The 18,596-nt window shown below is 41.0% G+C and overlaps 1 protein-coding gene across 1 annotated transcript in view; it reads left to right on the top strand.

Moving 5' to 3' along the window:
* The window catches only part of LOC117442575 (CUB and sushi domain-containing protein 1-like), a 260,136-nt gene that overhangs the window by 79,280 nt on the left and 162,260 nt on the right, over positions 1-18,596 (top strand). The window contains exons 11-12 of the mRNA XM_034078545.2: positions 9,402-9,584; positions 9,766-9,951. Coding sequence (XP_033934436.1) covers positions 9,402-9,584; positions 9,766-9,951 — 369 coding nt within the window. The remainder of the gene's footprint in view (positions 1-9,401; positions 9,585-9,765; positions 9,952-18,596) is intronic.

Raw genomic sequence — 18,596 nt, 5'->3', positions numbered from 1 at the left:
TGGACCTTTTATAAAAAATATAGACCCAAGGTCCCTCCCAAAAATCCCCTCAATTTTTGCTAGAGGGCCAAATCCAAGATGGCTGCTCGCGCCATCTTAAAAAATTAACTTTTGAACCAGAGCGCCTAGAGTCATGTGTAAATGCACTTTTTGGGGTAAGTCGACCACAAGGATTCCATTTCTGACATCAGTTTGGCGCTATGACATCGTTCGGACCCACAAATCCAAGATGGCCGCCACCCGGTCGAGAAATTACACACGTTTTGAGTACTGATCGACTTATAAGCAAATAATCTGCATATTAATATTTTACCATGAAATAAGAATGTATGACAAGATATACAACTACTTAACCTTCAAATAAAATACTTTTATTAGCTGTAACTTGACTAGTTAGCAAATGAGAACACTTCAAACAACATGTAATAACGCAAAAATGCTGCCTCGAGAAATGGCAAGTTTTGAACAATAACACAAATGAAACACAATTCTGCTTTTTTTTTTATTTATCAATATGACACTGAGAGTCCGTATCAGTCTGAATCAGAGCACCCTGCCTCGCTACATTCTGAATCCTCCGATTCCGATGAATCGCCTTGGCCTTGGTGCAGGTAGATGCATCGGGAGTGCGGGTCGCGTGTGACGTACAGGGCGACAGCAACCACCAACCAGCTCCCAACCATGTCCGATTGGTGAGGGATGGTGCTTTAGCGATGGATGGCGCACCAGATACGCCAGGTAGTTGGCACGGAGGCAATGTTGACGCAAGCTGTCGGCATCCGGAGGGAGACGGATGAAGGATTTCTTTTTGATGGTCCTCCATTTAGCAGCACGGGCCTCAGCCATGGTTTTGCTCTTGTTGTCACCGTAGATGATGCTACGTGTGAAGGCAAAGAGCTGCTCCAGCACCTCCTCTGTCAGGGCAAGGTTATCTCCACATCGCGAGAGCTGTTGTCGGGCAACAGGGTTCTTCGCCACCTGGTCATACACAGACTTCTTACCTTTGCCGTAAAAGCCTGAGTTTGCATCACAGCCTGTCATACAATGCAGCTGCACAATACAGTCGGCCATCATGTCAGTTGCCATGTCACAGCAGCGTACCGTTTCCTGCTTCCTCTTGATACAGAGCATACCTGGCAGCTGCTGTGAGATAAGTGCTGCCGCAACATATACATCAGTATCAGTGGCATCGATGACAACTGGACCACTGTAGCCTGACTCGCGCAAAACTACATAGGTGGAGAACAGGACAGTGTCAGCCTCAGACTGGTCAAAGCTGTAGTTCTGCATCGGTTGTTGGGTTGATAAGTTGGTACAGTGGGAGCCGACAGAGTAGACAATCTCCACATCAACACTCTGTGCAAGATCGGTCAGGTAGCTGCATATCATTTTCTGCAGCCGCCCCTTGTTGCTGGAGCTACACAGCAGCGTCTTGAACATTCTGGCAGTGGGGAATGCGTCACCCAATTTCATGTAGGTGTTGGGCACATGTGTGTTTCCCTGTACCCTCAGGTCTCGCTCGTCATCCTTCGTCGAGTATGCTGTGTCGTACGGGTCGTTCACACATATGATACGGTGAGCATTATGATGGCGTGCAAGGATAATAGATGATAGCTTGTGGACATAGTCCGACCACTTGTATGGGTTGCCATCTTGCGTCCGCCGATCCTCTGCTGATGGAGTTGCCATCCTCCAGATCATGCCCATGTCCACAAGAGCGATGTATGATTCCTGCAGATCTACAGATTCCAGAGAGAGCTTCTGCACGAGCATGCTCTTCTGTGTCTTTCTGAAGGTGCCGTTGGAGTTAAATAATGGCACACACTCCTCGACAATACGATGTTCGAGCAACTCTGGGAGGTTCACAAGTTGACTGCCCTCAACCAGGTTTATCATTGCCTTGAGGGCGCTTCGCTCCATTTCTGCAGCTTTCACCTTGAGTTCATCTGATGGCTTCTCCTTGCTTAACGCCTTCGCAAACGTCAATCGTTTGCACAGAGGGACGGGTGCATGAAGAGAGGTATTCTTATTGAATACCCGTTCTTCCAAAAAGTGGGTCAATTTCTTCTCCCCTGCGGCATGGGCTGAGTTGAAGTCTGCAACGAGCTCATCAGAGGCGGGCATGGCCAACTGCAAGGTACGGAGGGTGGTTGAGGCCGTATCAAACGGGAAGGTGTCAAACTCATGCATGCATTCAACCAGGTCTTGCACACACTGCTCATCTTCTCGCATCCGTTTGGGGCCGCATTCCGTGTGCTTCCTCTTTGTCTTTTTTCGGTTTGCAAGGGCATTGTGAGCTGCCCGGATCTGGGCCACATTGTTCACATTTCTGGAGTGCACCAGCAGCTGCTTCTCATTCTGTAGGATAGAGAGCCAACCAGACTTCATTTAGCTACCCTTGTTCATGGTGCATTCGATCCACATGTCCCAGGCCATGTTGGAATAGGGGTTGCCTGTGATGGACTGGGTGAAGTCAGTACGAAGGAACGCAACCTGATCTGCAGGGAGAGCTGTCAACATCGCCCAAAAGTCTGGCAGCCACTTCCCATATCTATTGTTGTCGTAAGCTACCATCCATGGCAGCATCGCACGCAGAGAGCTCACATACTCATCCCAGTTGCATATATGGACCGCATGTACATTCTGCATGAGCGCGTCTGTCATGGACAGGAAATCCCTCCAGTAGTTTGCCATGTCACTGGCCTCAACGTGGGTGAACATGTTGGTGACAAGGCTCTTGAGGTCAGCATCATTCTCTAGTGCCACATGAGCATCAGCGCGGGATTCCTCGGATTGACTCGTATCTCTCAGAATGTCAAGGTTCTCCCTCGTCTCATCAGCCAGGTCGGGCCCGAGGTTCTCCTTCATCAGCTGACACATAAGGGCCTCGTACATGAGTTGCAAGCAGCGTAGCCCCCTCTTATAATGTTTGCCTTTCAGTGCACGATCGACGGAGCCATCGGCAATAACTCCAGCCGCGACAAGTACTTCACCTAGTTCACTACCTTTGTACCGCTTGTAGATGGCACTCATCATCACACACTGTGTATGGAAGGGACCAAGAAAAGGTACAATGGCACTGAATTTGCTTGGGTTTTCGGCCTTGAGCAGGGTGATGAGGACATACACGGGATGATCTCCAACTAAGAAGACAAAGGGCATGTGCTTAGTTGCGATGATGGTAACCAGCTTGTCCATGACGTCCTTCACAACTGACTTGTCGGGCGGTTGATTGTAAGATGTATGAAAATAAGCCTTGCTTTTGTCCTGCCACATATTCAATCCAGCGTGAAACCCGTTGTACGAAGGGATATTCTGTTCGGCTGCAACAGGGCGGTCACCATTCACATCAGCACGTGCAAGGGCATGAATAATGCTTCGCTGGCGCTGAGGCTCAGTACTCGATGAGACAGTAGTAGGCTTAGGACGGATCGGAGGCTCGCCACGCTTGACGGTCCTATATGGCATAACCGTTTGCATCTCAGAGGCCTTCTCAGTCAGCACGTCCGAGACAGTCTTGGCATGTTTGATCCGCGGTTGCTCATCCTGGGTGTTTGCCTCATGCTTATGTACAAGACGTTCTTCGCGTTGCAGAAACATCCAATTACAGCGGTGTGAAGTACCTCCTCCTGTCAATGTATCGTTCCGAAAATCGTCATTGTCGATGATACTGATGCTTGGTTCCCCTTCAGCGATCTCTGCCGGACAGACCGAGCACCGCTCAAGGTCATGCATTGTCCAAACATCACGTAGCAGAAGCACGTTCGGGTAACTGATCCCCATGCCCAGCTTGTAGTACGAATCAACAAGCTCCTTGCTACGAGTCAATCCGTGAAGGGTGACGGTGGCATTGATGGCGGTAGTGGTGGGTCGCTTTATAATGTACTGTGTGATGAGAGAGGTGAGAGAAAGTGTGCTTGGAGACAGATCTACCCCATGCTTCCCCTGCAAAGCCGATAGCAACTGCAAAACGAGAGGCGGGAGTTCCTCCTCCTCCTCTAGCTCCTCGACTCGTGGAGGCCATGGGACGAGTTTGATGGACTTGACATCATCTCTGAGCCGCGCAGCCACATTTTGCACCAGTTGCTCACTGCTGACACCAATAGAGGAGATCGCTGCTTCGACATATGAACCGCTCCCAGACGTGTCATAGACTAGGTCGCTCTGGTTTCTCTGAGGGCGAGAGTGGAAGCCGATCTTGTCCTTAAACTCCCGGGTCAGGATATCTTTGATGTAGGATGACTTGACTCCAGATGTTGGGAATCCATACCGAGAAACGATAGAGCTGTAATCTCTGAGGAGGCTCTGCAGTGACCTTAGTTCATGTTCATCAAAGATAACTGTTCTGATGTTATCAAAGAAAATTGTCTGAGCTTCACGGAGAGTGACATTGTGCATGTGGGGAAGTTTGTCATCTTCACTCATTCTCTGGTAGTTACGAACATATTTAAACCAGCATTTGTGATGATATCTGATCTCAAGTGCATACGGCTGATCAGCTGCATAATTGATCAGACAGTTGATTCTGTCGCGCATTAGTTCATCTTCCAGAGCCACCGTATGGCTCTTGAACGCTGCCCATGCATGATCGTACGAAATCAGGACCAACTTTGATTCTGGATGTTTTGCCGACTCCGTCTTACAACACCACACACATTTATTTTTATCGTGTATCAGCCCTAGACTAGATCGCAGCCGCTTGAAAGATGGAGTTGCAGCTGTGGAACTAATGTCAGACGTAGACGAAGACTGAGCTTGGCATTCATCGACAACTCGTTTTTTCTGTCTGTTGTTGGCCTGTTCCAGTTTTGTGGCATTGCATAAGGTCAACCTACATGTATCATGGACACAGTGTCCGACGGGACCTGTATCCCAGTCGATGGATGTATGGACGTCTCCGAACTTGTCAAGACCGCTCCATAACTCTGTATTGTTCTTTAGAGTGTCCCATTTTTCAATTGAGGTAATGGCATCGGTGGCTTTGCTGCAAACCCTTCCACACTGCAGGATACACGGAATGTTGGACATTGTCACAAGCTATGATCCATATCGTGCGGCATACTCATGAATCCCTATAAGAAACACAAGTAGGCCTACGTATTAGATATTGATATGGGGGCAGATAAGAAATTAAGAATAATTTCCATTTGTTAAATGTAGCTATTATTTAGTTAGTAAGCATTTGGACAGCCTGACAGGTCTGATTCAACTAATCAAGAGCTATGACTATCTTATTAGAACAGTTGAATCAGATGTGTTAGTTCTGGGTTGGAACGAAAACATTCAACAGGACTGGAGTTGAGAACCACTGAGCTAGTTAGCTAACGTTAGCGCACATTATGACAGGGTTGAATTTGGCAAATTTTTGACTCGGATAGTCAATCTGCTTTCTGAGGTAAACTTAACGTGTAGCTCGCTACACCAAAACTAACATTGTTATTATTACTAATATTTCTATTTCATGACACAACAAAAATAGCCTTATGACAGTTTCTACTGAATGGTAATAACAAACGCTGGCTAGCTAACGTTGGCTTGGCTAACTAGCAAGATTACATGATCCATTCGCTAATGTTGACAATACAATCAAAATGGCATAGCCTACCTTTCAACTTGGCACGTTTCTCTTCTTCTTCTTTTCTTCTGTTTTTATACTGCGCCCCGATGGCTTTTGCCTCTTCACAGTTCTCTAACGTTAGTCTTTCTTTCCTCAACGCTCAATTTTAAAAACACTTGACAGATACCCATCAATGCACAGCGCTCTAGCATGTTCTGACTGTGAACACTTAAAGCTGAGGCTCTTAGACCGACCGACCATTTTAGATTTTTGGCTCATTTTCCCTTATGTTAGATTATTATTATTTTTTTTTAAATAATGGTTGCAGATATAGAGCCAAAACTGTGCCAAGCAAACTTTTTTTTAAATTTTTTTTTTATTTGTGGCACCCCCCTCTGGGTGGCGCTCTAGGCAAACGCCTATATCGCCTGTAGGAAGCTCCGCCCCCATATATAGTACATATATATACTTCAGTTTATAACAGTGAGTGCTTGTTCTACTGCCGTGACCGGTACCTCGTGATCCTGCATGTTCCCGTTCAAAACGTGTATATTTTCTCGACCGGATGGTGGCCATCTTGGATTTGTGGGTCCGAACGATGTCATCGCACCAAACTGATGTCAGAAATTGAATCCTTGTGGCCGACTTACCCCAAAAAGTGCATTTACACATGACTCTAGGCGCTCTGGTTCAAAAGTTAATTTTTTAAGATGGCGCGAGCAGCCATCTTGGATTTGGCCCTCTAGCAAAAATTGCCGGGATTTTTTGGAGGGACCTTGGGTCTATATTTTTTATAAAAGGTCCAATGATGTCAAATCAAGTGTCAAAACATCTTAGCAGAAGAATGGTCACGGAATTGAGGTTCTAGACCCAACTATATGCAAGGACAAGTACTCAAAGTGGTTACCTGTTATACATACCTTGGTATCTGGCTTGATGATTGTCTTACTTTTAAACCTCAGGTCATTAATCTGCTTAAAAAGCTGAGGGTTAGACTAGGCTTCTTTTTTAGAAACAAGTCCTGTTTCTCGCTTGAGGCCAAGAAAAGGCTAGTCACTGTGACCTTTTTACCTGTGCTCTATGGTGATTTGATATATATGAATGCACCTGCCCATTGCCTGGAAAAGTTAGATGCCACCTATCACAGTGCTCTGAGATTTGTTACTAACTGTAAAGCACTCACTCATCACTGTACCGTGTATGCCAAGGCAGGTCTGCCTTCACTAACTGTACGGAGGCTCAGTCATTGGTACACGTTCATCGACAAAGCCATGTTGGGTAAACTACCTTTTTATATCTGCTCTCTGATCTCTCGACAAATTGAAAGTACGTATTGCCTGAGATCTCATGATGTGGTTTTATTAAGTGCTCGGACTGTCTTAGGGAAGAAAGCTTTTAGATGTGCAGCTCCACTAAATTGGAACAGTCTGTAAACCTGTTTAAAACTGAGCACTTTGGTTCCCCTGCATCATTTTAAAACTCGGCTGGGTGACATGCTGTTTGATACTCATGGTACCTGTCACTGTAAATAGAGTTTTGTAAACTGTACCCTGTACATTATGTTGTATGTCATCCTTATTGTTGTTCTGTTGTTTTTATGTTACATGTGTAACTAATGTCCTGCAGGTCACCCTTGAAAAAGAGATCTTTTGATCTCAAGGGGCTTTCACCGGTTAAATATAGGCTACAAACAAACAATGGATCTAAATCTAAATCCCTTGTTTTTTGTTGTTATTTCATACATGTTACCCTCTGTGTTTTTATGTTTATTTTACTTTATCAATAATGAATTCTCAAATAAGTAGATTTAGAAAGGAAAATAAACAGAAGTATACAATGTTGTATTGAGTTATAAATCTGTCTTTTGCATATCAGTAAAACTCTTAAACTTTGAAGGAATTGAAAATGACAGAATATTACAAAAAGAAGGATAAAAAAAAAGGCAAAATAGTGAGCTCAAGAAGTGGGTACTAACATAAGGACAGGCTTACCAGGGGTAAGCATGTGATATCTATCCTGACACTCGTCAATTGTGTGACAAAGAGCTCTTGGCCACACACACACACACACACACACACACACACACACACACACACACACACACACACACACACACACACACACACACACACACACACACACACACACACACACACACACACACACACACACACACACACACACCATGTATACATCACTTCAGGGGACATTACATTGACTTACATGCATTTTCTAGAGACTTATCCTAACCTTAACCATAATCACCACATGCCTAACCCTTACCCTTAACCTTAACCTTACCCTAATCCTAAACCTAACCAAGTCGTCATCCTAAAATTAATGATCCCCCTTATGGGGACCTCCAATTTGTCCCCATAAGGGCGGCGAGTCCCCACACGTGACTATGTAAACAGATGTAGGTCCCCACAAGTATAGTAATGCTAGTCCACACACACACACACACACACACACACACACACACACACACACACACACACACACACACACACACATACACACTCACACTCACACTCACACACACACACACACACACACACACACACACACACACACACATACACACACACTCACACAAATGGAAACACACACCTGCCACCTCTTTGAGTTTTCTATTCTTGCGGGTGTACTTACATCCCAACAGATAGTAGAACAAGTGTAGAACACACACACACACACACACACACACACACACACACACACACACCCCCCACACACACTGCTCACCTTGAAATGTATTTGCCCAAAGCGAATTCAGAAGCATGGTGGAGCATGTGTTACAAGATGACAGACGTCTGGTAGAATGTCAAGTTTTAAAGGAGAGGAGAAAGGGGACAGCAGTGAATAAAACCACACTGCTATTAAGGGACGTAAGGATAAAAGAAGAGTGACAAAATGAATAGAATATGATTGCAGGCCAGTTTGGCAGTACTGCTAATGTGACACTCATGCCAATAAAGCAGAGAGTATTGAATCAGATTCGAAGGAGCGGGAGCGATAAGAATTGAGCTCAGTGGGAAAGGACAGAACCAATTTGAAAAGGAAGAAAGATAAACCTCTGTGTATGGGAGGCAGTCATATTCTATACGATGCCACAAACACCAGTGTTGCTCTCTGCAATCTTTACATCCTGCTGGTTTCTTAACAAGCGTACCATGGATCATTGCGTGTGTTTGCATCTATTTGTGTGCCTCAACTCTTTGTTTTGCCCTTCACAATTAAAGCTCAACTACACTATAATTACACTGTTGACAATTAGCTGTGAGATGGGTAATAACATTCATTTCTCATAGGTTGTATTACATTTCACATAGCAACACAGCAATGTAAAAAAGGAGACCCTTGGCATGTTCACCATTCTTTCTGCTGACAGTCCTTATTTTAAGACCTTTAGCTACTTAGCATTCGTCAACCTGTTAACAATTAGGACTGCTGCCAGCTGTCTTTAAGAAAGTAGCTATTGTGTGATTTTTAAATATGGCCTTTGAGTTCAGACATTAATAGAAGGGTCTGTTAACAGGCTGTCGACTGATTCATCTTTACCCTAAACACAAAGCTAAAGAAGGTGGTAAGAATATCATAATATACTGACATCGATGTCATTGAATCACCATTTTATGTCAGGATGAACATAGCTACAATATTGTTAACACCCCATACAAAAATATTCAGGATTTGACTCTTAGCCATCATTAAATCAATGTATGCATCTTATTTCCATTTAGCCCAACATCCCAAAACAACCCGCTTATCTGAATGTCATCATGTCGCATGTTGACATTCATTATCAGTATAAAAACATGGCTGCCCTTGTCGTGTGTTACAGAGATCGAACGGGGCGGCTGTGGGGATCCCGGGGTGCCGGCATTCGGTCGCCGTAACGGTGATCGCTTCCAACATGGAGACGTTTTGACCTTCATTTGCCAGGCGGCCTTTGAACTTGTGGGAGAGAAGAGCATAACATGCCAGCACAACAACCAGTGGTCTGGCAATAAACCCACTTGTATCTGTAAGTACACACAGTTTATACAGATATGTACATCTTTTCCTCTTTTGTTCTAAGTTTAAATGATCCTTTATTCTTTCTTACTTTGTGCCTATATCCATCTAGCCTTTTTGCTTTCATTCTTACCTCTCAACCTAACTTGTTTCCATCCTGCCGTTCTTCCTTCTCTCCTTGCTGTTTGTAGTCTCATGTTTCTTCAACTTCACGGCTCCATCGGGGACTTTGTTGTCCCCAAACTACCCAGAGGAGTATGGGAACAACTTGAACTGTGTGTGGCTGATAATCTCTGAACCTGGCACCCGCATTCATCTCCTCTTCTCCGACTTTGACCTGGAGCCACAGTTTGACTGGTTGGTGATCAAAGATGAAGGTAATTGTATTTTAATACATATCCATCTTTTTAAAACGTATGTGTCAAATTAACCCCTCAGGATATGCATACATTCTACATGGCTGAAATATGGATGTGCACTGAAATGGTAAAAACATTCAAATCATTCCCTCTTCATCAACTTTTCATCTAAGTCTATAACTAGTTTTATTGTGCACTTTCCCACTGCACACAGAACACAGAGCATTTGTTCCAACCACTGTTCCCCATTGTAATAAATGTTATTGATTCAAACTGAATCAAATGAAGCCCTGGTTTGAATGGCTGGTCATTAAAGATGAAGTCGTGTTTAATCGGCTGGCTGTAAACGTGTCCCTCTGCAGGCGTTTTGTTTTTGAAGCAGGGTTTTGAAAATTGCAGGGCAATTAGTGCTGTCGCAACGGGCAAACTGACATAAAAGTTGCTGCTTCAAAGTCTTCCAGTTTGTTCTGTTGAGGGATAGATCACTGCTGTCGCATGAAAAACACACTATCTCTTATTCTGTGTAGAAATCTCAACCAAAAAAAGTAAATACCTGACATGACATGAATAATGATTATGAAACCATAAGGATTATGGTTACTTACTTACCATAAGTAAGAAAACAGTTGATTTTGTGTATCTTGAACAGATGTAAGCATCTTGTAAAGGATCAGTATAAACTAAAATAGCCACATTTAAAACATAGTGTTTCAGAATCACACTAAATGTACTAATGAATGAATTTGGACCTGAAGGCCGCACCACTGTAGTTTCAGGGTGTCCGCGGGGTCTTAAAAAGTATTAAAAGTTGATAAATCAATTTAGCGAAAATTAAAGCTATTAAAAAGTATTAAACAGCATTTCTAAGGTATTAAGAAGGTCCACAGCAACGACAACATGAAACACCCTTTAATTGACTGAAACAACATGTCGGGAAACCCCCTCAAGGCGGCCCCATGCATAGCGCGCCGTAAAATGCTGCTTCTTTTTTTGTTGCCTTGCTCCGCTCTGTGGGGGGGGGGGGGGGAGAGTCTGTCGAAGGGGATCAAAGCTGTCCGGTCCCACATGCTAAGTGCTAGCCAGAAAGCTGCGGCGTTTAAGTCCTGACTCTCCCGATGGCCAATCCGTGCCTCCCCTCACTGCACGTCTCTGACACACACCGCTGCTGTGCAGACTCTCTGCACGGAGGAGCCGCAAAGGAGCAGCGGAGTCCGGGCGATGCTGCTCCTCCAAGGAACACATGATCACTAAGCCAAACTATATCCGGTCACAGAGATCTGCTATTTTAAAGTAAAGTCAACACATATCGACCCTAAATATAGTCTATATTAAGAACGAGAAAAGTCTTAACATATATATCGTTTTTTGTAAACATATGACAAATGTGTGAGGATGATGACGTCAGAGCATCGTCCTATATGCCGGGTTTAGCCCCGGACAGCCCCAGCCCAATTTAACCCCTGGGTATTTGTGTGGGAGCTCCTATATGGCATTACCCCGCTGAAGCTCACCAAAGTTTAATATATTTCATAGTTCAAAGTTTTGTCAATTGTTTTGTTTATTGGTCAAATACTGGTTTCTAATGGTTTCTGAGGAGTTTTACTGGAATGAAAGAGCACAGAGTACAGAAGCAACAAAGCAGCATGCTGCATTACACCTGACCTTCACAGAGAGGTTGAAGTTCATGTGGAGAGGAGGCTTCAGTAGTCTGTCTGCACTCTGTTTCGTTGTGCTATCTTACAATCAATATAGTAAATGTGAGGTCAAGTGTGTCACCAATGTAACCGGTTAGAACTCGAAGTTGCGATGAGATCTTAAAATGTATGGAAAGGGTCTTAAAAAAGGTCTTAAAAGGTATTACATTTGACTTCAGGATTCCTGCATATACCCTGAGTTTAGCTGCTGACAGATAAGAATATTAGTTTAAAAATAATGAAACTCGGCATTGACATGGAAAGTTAATTTGTAGTTATTTATTATAAAGTTGATTTGAGAATATATTTGAAAAAGGCAGTGACAGCCATTTAAATAACCAGATCACTTTTTGGGTGGTTGCTAATTCATAAAATAATATGTATTGACTATTCATAAATGTTTTGAGATCTCCTTTTGTACATTATTATCCTTATTATTAACAACTGTGCTGGTATGAAACCAATGTGGTGACCAACAGTCTGCTGCTATGCCTTTAATACATGCATACATAAAAAGGATGCTTTAGTGCAAGGGGAAACATCATTTGCATTCTAATGCCATAAGGCAGGGGTGTCAAACTCAATGTCACCGCGGGCCACATTAGCATTATGGTTGCACTCAAAGGGTTGTAACTTTAAGACTATAGTCTTGAACTTTTTTAATCTCAGCTAAAAACTCACGTCTTTGCACTGGCTTTTAATAGGCCTACTAGTTGAACATAACATGTTGACATTTGTATGTGTTTTTATATCTTTCTAGTCATTGTGCTTTTTATCTTGTTTTTAATTATTGTTTTATTATTTTACTCCTTTTTTGTTATTCTATATTGTATTTGTTCGCTGTAGAGCACTTGAGGTTGTTTTAAATGTGCTATATAAATAAATAAAGATTGTGATTGAGATATACATATACATATATAATATAATGTATTATATGATATTACATTATTGCCTCTGCATTGGATTATTACCGGATAGGGTAATAACTTCATAATTAACTACGTCTGAAAGCAGAAGTCTAGGGCAAATAATTGCAAGTCTCTTCAGTGTGCATGTCACAAAACAACCCTGTCTCCTAAAAATTACGTTCCCACAGAACTAAACTGCATTCTCAATTACGTTTAGCTAGAAACGTATTTTCTCCCACGTTACGTTAGTTATGAACGTATCTCAAATACGTTTATTTTCTACATATCTTCTAGAAACGTATTTTCTCCCACGTTACGTTTGTTATGAACGTATCTCAAATACGTTTATTTTCTACATATCTTCTAGAAGCATATTTTCTTCCACGTTACGTTAGTTATGAATGTAACTTAAATACGTTTATTTTCTACATATCTTTGCCATTTATTGTCTTGCTTATAATAATGATAATTCGTTATTTATAAATATCATTTTAGAGCACACCTTTGAAATCGACAATCGGGCTCGATATATATAGTTAAATTAAAATCAGTAGGCGAGGCTGTAATTTCGCTAGCTGTTACTCTCATGAGCGAGGCAGAACATAATAGTTTTAACATGCCAAAAAGCTGCTGTGTCGTTTATTGCACCTCAAACATTAAAACAAATCCAGAGTTACGTGTTTCTGTACTTCCTCTAAGAAGAAAGGACAGTATCAGAACAGAAGAGCTCTGTGACTTCAGGCTTGATCGCCGTTCAAATGACAGCGCTGGTTTCCCCAAAAGTGGGCGGGGCTGTAAAGTGAAGTAGATTTACTCTCATCTATTATTCAAAACCATTCTATTTATTCTAACGTAAATTACATGCCAGTGTTTTATCTTTTATTTATTTGTTTTTATTTTAAATCGTATAATGTCTGACTTTTTTTCCGTCTGTGAGGAAAAGAAATGGGGCTCAGAGCCTCAAAATACTGAAATCTGTATTTTTTAAAATCTTTTCCTTCTAATTTATTATTCTTTTCTAAATAACACACTGTTATTTACTCAACAATAACACACAATTATCCTTGTTTTTATTTATTCATTTAATTCTATAATCTTGGGCTTTTTAGCCGTAAATAAAGTCACCGGAAACAGACGGGACATTTTGAGCGATACACACCACAAACCCACTAAACTGATTACCCAAGATCCTCAGCTTGAAGCTTGTTGATTGGATGTTTTAGCCGCAATGCACGCTGGGATATGGTGTTGATATTATATGGAGATATGATATCCGACAACGAAAAATAAAATAATACCTAATTCAGAGTGTGCTTGCTTTTCTCTTTGGAAGTCATCACATAACGGCATTGTAATACACGGTTCGGCTGCATTAAATATTACACATCTGCCGTAATTCTTTATTTATAGAGAGAGACAAACAGGAGAACTGCTGCCAAAACTGAATACTTGACGTGGATCATAAATATATCAACAATTAAACAACATCTTCAATTTCTTTTCACAAAATACGCCTCCTTGCAGTATCAATAGTAATTCGGCTGACTTTTATATTTGATCCAATTGGTATATTGGTTATATTTACACCATAACGGTGCACAGCTGATAAAAAAGGACTTGTAGTTTTTAAAGATATTACTGATTTTCTTTGAATATAAGAATCTAAATACTGAGTTGAGAGAATAGTCAGGGGATTTGGGTGATGGGAGACACATCTATGGAATCACAATTTCAATAGCTTACTATTAAATGACGGATAGCCTATGCCTTTCTGTCTGTGATGTTTTACAAATCAGATATTAATGTGAAGAAGTAAAACAAGAGAAATAGTATAGCAATATCCTGTAAAATTATGTAAAAACATGAATAAAATTACACATCTTCAGATGTTATACATAAGTGTCTACACTAATAATACAAAGTTATTATTAGTATGTTGTGTGTACCTTGTGTGCACCGCCTAGTGGTTAAAGCATGTTATTGAATTATTTTTGTTGAATAATCTTATTTGATCAAAACAATATTAAGAGTACATACTTTCATAGGGGGAAAGTAGAAGGTCAATGATAGAAATATAGAATATAAAAAGTCAAGAAGATACTAAGTGATCTCTACAATAAAACAGTTTAGTGCTGGATGTTCAAAGATATTAATAGGAGGATGTGCAAAACAGAAAAACGAATTAACCTTTATTAACACATTAAAAAATACTTTAGGTTAAGGTCTTCTTTTAAACAAGAAAAAAGCTCTGGGGGTATCTATCTACAGATGAATATTAAGCCTGACAAAGTACTTAACGTCTAAAATATTGCTTTCCTGCAATGTTAACTATGTTGAAACACTTATTTTAAATGATATTATACACATTAATTATACTCTTATGTATGTAGATAGAATAAGAAATGTGCAGAATATGACAGTTTAATGGTGGAGGTATACAGTACACACATATTGATAGATGTCTGTTGAGGAACCTGCGACCCAAGTTGTGTATAAGATCAATACACCTTAGAAAACCTTGAAATCTTGAAAGGGATATGCAAAATAGCCATTATACAGTTTTTAATTAACTATTAGTAGAGAATAACGAGTAATGAATATACTTTATAAAGATCTGCAGATAAATGTTTAGTCTTCTCAAGCACCAACTATCAAATATCTCTCCTGATTGTTGGCACTTGACAATCACCTTCCCTGAATTGTATTCAGGTGTAACTAAAGTCTGCTTTAAGGGTTGTTTATATTCCACATCATTAATCAGAATCTGCAAAGTAACTAAACTAAATGTAGTGGAGTAAAAATACCAGGTTAACCTCTGAATTGTAGTGGAGTAGAATAACAAAGTAATAATGAGCTGTCGTGTGGGTATATATTAATGCTGCCCATTATGGATACAAGCGATTTTCACCCATTTAGTAATTACATGTTTTAAATGTGTACACACCAATGTGTTTCCTATCGCCTAAACCTCCAGGGCTGTACACAGTTTAATACTGTCAACTTCTACATTTGGGAAAAAACGTCTTTTAAAACTACAATTCCCAGTAGAGACGTGCCATAGAGAACATGTTGCGAAACACAATAGCCAGCATGTGTAGTTCTGGGGGGGGGCGTTCGAGTCCAGTTTTGAATAGTCTGCCGTGGTTTCGTTCCATTTCAAAGAGCTTGACGCTCGGCGTAACCTTGGCGCAACATCACGGGGTTTGTCAACGGGACTGTAGTCCCAAACGATAGCTGGGGATTATGGGTAGTGTAGTGTCTTGGGCCATCCTAAATCTCGAAATGTCCCGTCTGTTTCTGGTGACTTTATTTATGGCTAAAAAGCATGCTAAAATGCCCAAGATTATAGAATTAAACGAATAAATAAAAACAAGGATAATTGTGTGCTATTGTTGAGTAAATAACAGTGTGTTATTTAGAAAAGAATAACAAATTAGAAGGAAGAGATTTTAAAAAATACAGATTTCAGTATTTTGAATCTCTAAACCCCATTTCTTTTCCTCAAAGACGACAAAAAAAGTCCGACATTATACGATTTAAAATAAAAACAAATAAATAAAAAGATAAAACACTGGCATGTAATACGTTAGAATAAATAGAATGGTTTTGAATAATAGATGACAGTAAAATCTACTTCACTTTACAGCCCCGCCCACTTTTGGGGAAACCAACGCTGTCATTTGAACGGCGATCAAGCCTGAAGCCCCAGAGATCTTCTGTTACTGTCCTTTCTTCTTAGAGGAAGTACAGAAACACGTAACTCTGGATTTGTTTTAATGTTTGAGGTGCAATAAACGACACAGCAGCTTTTTGGCATGTTAAAACTATTATGTTCTGCCTCGCACATGAGAGTAACAGCTGGCGAAATTACAGCCTCGCCTACTGATTTTAATTTAACCATATATCGAGCCCGATTGTCGATTTCAAAGGTGTGCTCTAAAATGATATTTATAAATGACTATTATCATTATTATAAGCAAGACAATAAATGGCAAAGATATGTAGAAAATAAACGTATTTCAGATACGTTCATAAGGAACGTAACCTGGGAGAAAACATGTTTCTAGAAGATATGTAGAAAATAAACGTATTTGAGATACGTTCATAACAAACGTAACGTGGGAGTAAATACGTTTCTAGCTAAACGTAATTGAGAATGCAGTTTAGTTCTGTGGGAACGTAATTTTTAGGAGACAGGGTTGCACAAAACGAGATGCATTGTGGGACATGCAACATGCTTCTGTAAAGCGGCATGTAACTGTATAATAAACGTATTATATTCTTTGCAAGCTCTTGCGGGCCACATAAAATGAAGTTGCGGGCCGGATTTGGCCCACGGGCCTTGAGTTTGACACCCCTGCCATAAGATAAAAGTGTCCCTGGGCCTGCATGGGAGAGACCCAAGGGCTGTTCCATTCATTGATATTCCATTCATATGACCTTGAAGCATATGACTTCTTATGTAATCCCTGGATAATAGATCATTGAAATAAAAACAAATGGCGAGCACAAGTGAACAGAGCAAAGTAATAATCAAGCCATTAATCTTCTGAGCTGCAGAACAGTAGCATTAAACCCTGCCTAGAATCTTAAAGCATGCTTTTAAACACTTTATAAATGGTCGCCATCTAATATAATAGAAGATGGTGATAGACTTTTACAAAAGGCTTTTCTGTGAATCTCCTCTCTTAGATAAGATAATGTAGGACCTTGTCACTCTTTCAGCTATTGTCTCATTGCTTCTCTTCCCACTTCTGGTCTCTTGCCTATCAATGCAACAGTTGATGGAGTGAAAGAGCTTTTGAGGTGCTGAAGAACAAAGAGACTGGCACTGTGCAACTCATTCAGCTGTGTAGCCGAATAGACTCTAAAGTGAAAGGAATCCAAAATTCAAGGAGGAAGAAATGTAAGCTTTCTGCTGGCCTGTGCAAAAATGGTCTGGGTCGCTTACTCACACCGCATTTCATCTCACTTTGTAGGTGGATTTATAACATTATTTTGACTGGAGGATATGTACTTAACAATGTAATCTAAAACACACTGTGATGGATTGTGCAGATTGTTATGTTTAAATACTTTGATTGATTTAAATGAAAAGATATGAAACAGTGTCTATACTCTAGTCTATACCATGCACTTCAGCCATTAAGTATACCAATATGCAAGGCATATTTTAAGCTGTGTACATTATTCTGATATTGTACTTGCCCCTAAGATATTTAATACACAATCATACAGTAAAATCTGTTTGAGGTTTCCTAAATAGACTCTCACAGGAATACACTCAATGACAGGAGGAGGTAAGTCTTACATTGGTATTGCAACTGCAAATGTATACACGACACGCATTTGCTCTAAATGGGAATGGATTACCAACACTAGAGTTTAATATTGTTAAATGAATTACAAACATAATTGCAGATGCCAGAGGGTTAATGTGAGCATCACTTAGACCACAGAGGTGCCTGAAATTGTAGCAATGGCATTCTCAAAGGAAATCAATGAAAAAAACACAAGATACAAGACACCGCATCAAACCATTTGCCTTTCAGTAGAAGGTCCTTAGTGGAATAACAATGGAAATGTTGTGTGGCAAAGCCTATAATGAATAATCACCCGTGCTGCTTCTCCCAGCACCAATCTGCTAGACTCCTGGTGGGCCATCAGCAACAAGCATTGTGTTAGTTCTGTCCGGGAGCTGAAGTTGTGCATTCTGATAGCTCATCAGCATCAGATGACATTTATAATCACCGATCACACTGGAAAAATATAATTCCAGTTTCTTTCAATCAAGACAATACGGTGGTCTTTAGAACTTCACAATATCCTTTACTTACTGATGATTATCATGGCGCTGCTGCTGATGGTGGGTAATCTGTTTATTTGTACCTGCTACAAACTACTGCTGCTGGCTGCAGGCGATTGATTTCTCCATCAACCACCTCAGCCTCCTCCTGTTCAACTGTCTTATCACCATATTTGGAGCTAGCATTTATTTCCTTTTGCATTATGTCCATACCATATCTCACTGCTATGAGCCTGCTGGGTTGTTCTGTGTAGC

Source organism: Pseudochaenichthys georgianus, chromosome 3 (assembly GCF_902827115.2).
Source record: "Pseudochaenichthys georgianus chromosome 3, fPseGeo1.2, whole genome shotgun sequence".
Taxonomy (NCBI): domain Eukaryota; kingdom Metazoa; phylum Chordata; class Actinopteri; order Perciformes; family Channichthyidae; genus Pseudochaenichthys; species Pseudochaenichthys georgianus.
Note: the sequence above shows the minus strand (reverse complement) of the source record. Positions and strands in the feature narration are given on the sequence as shown.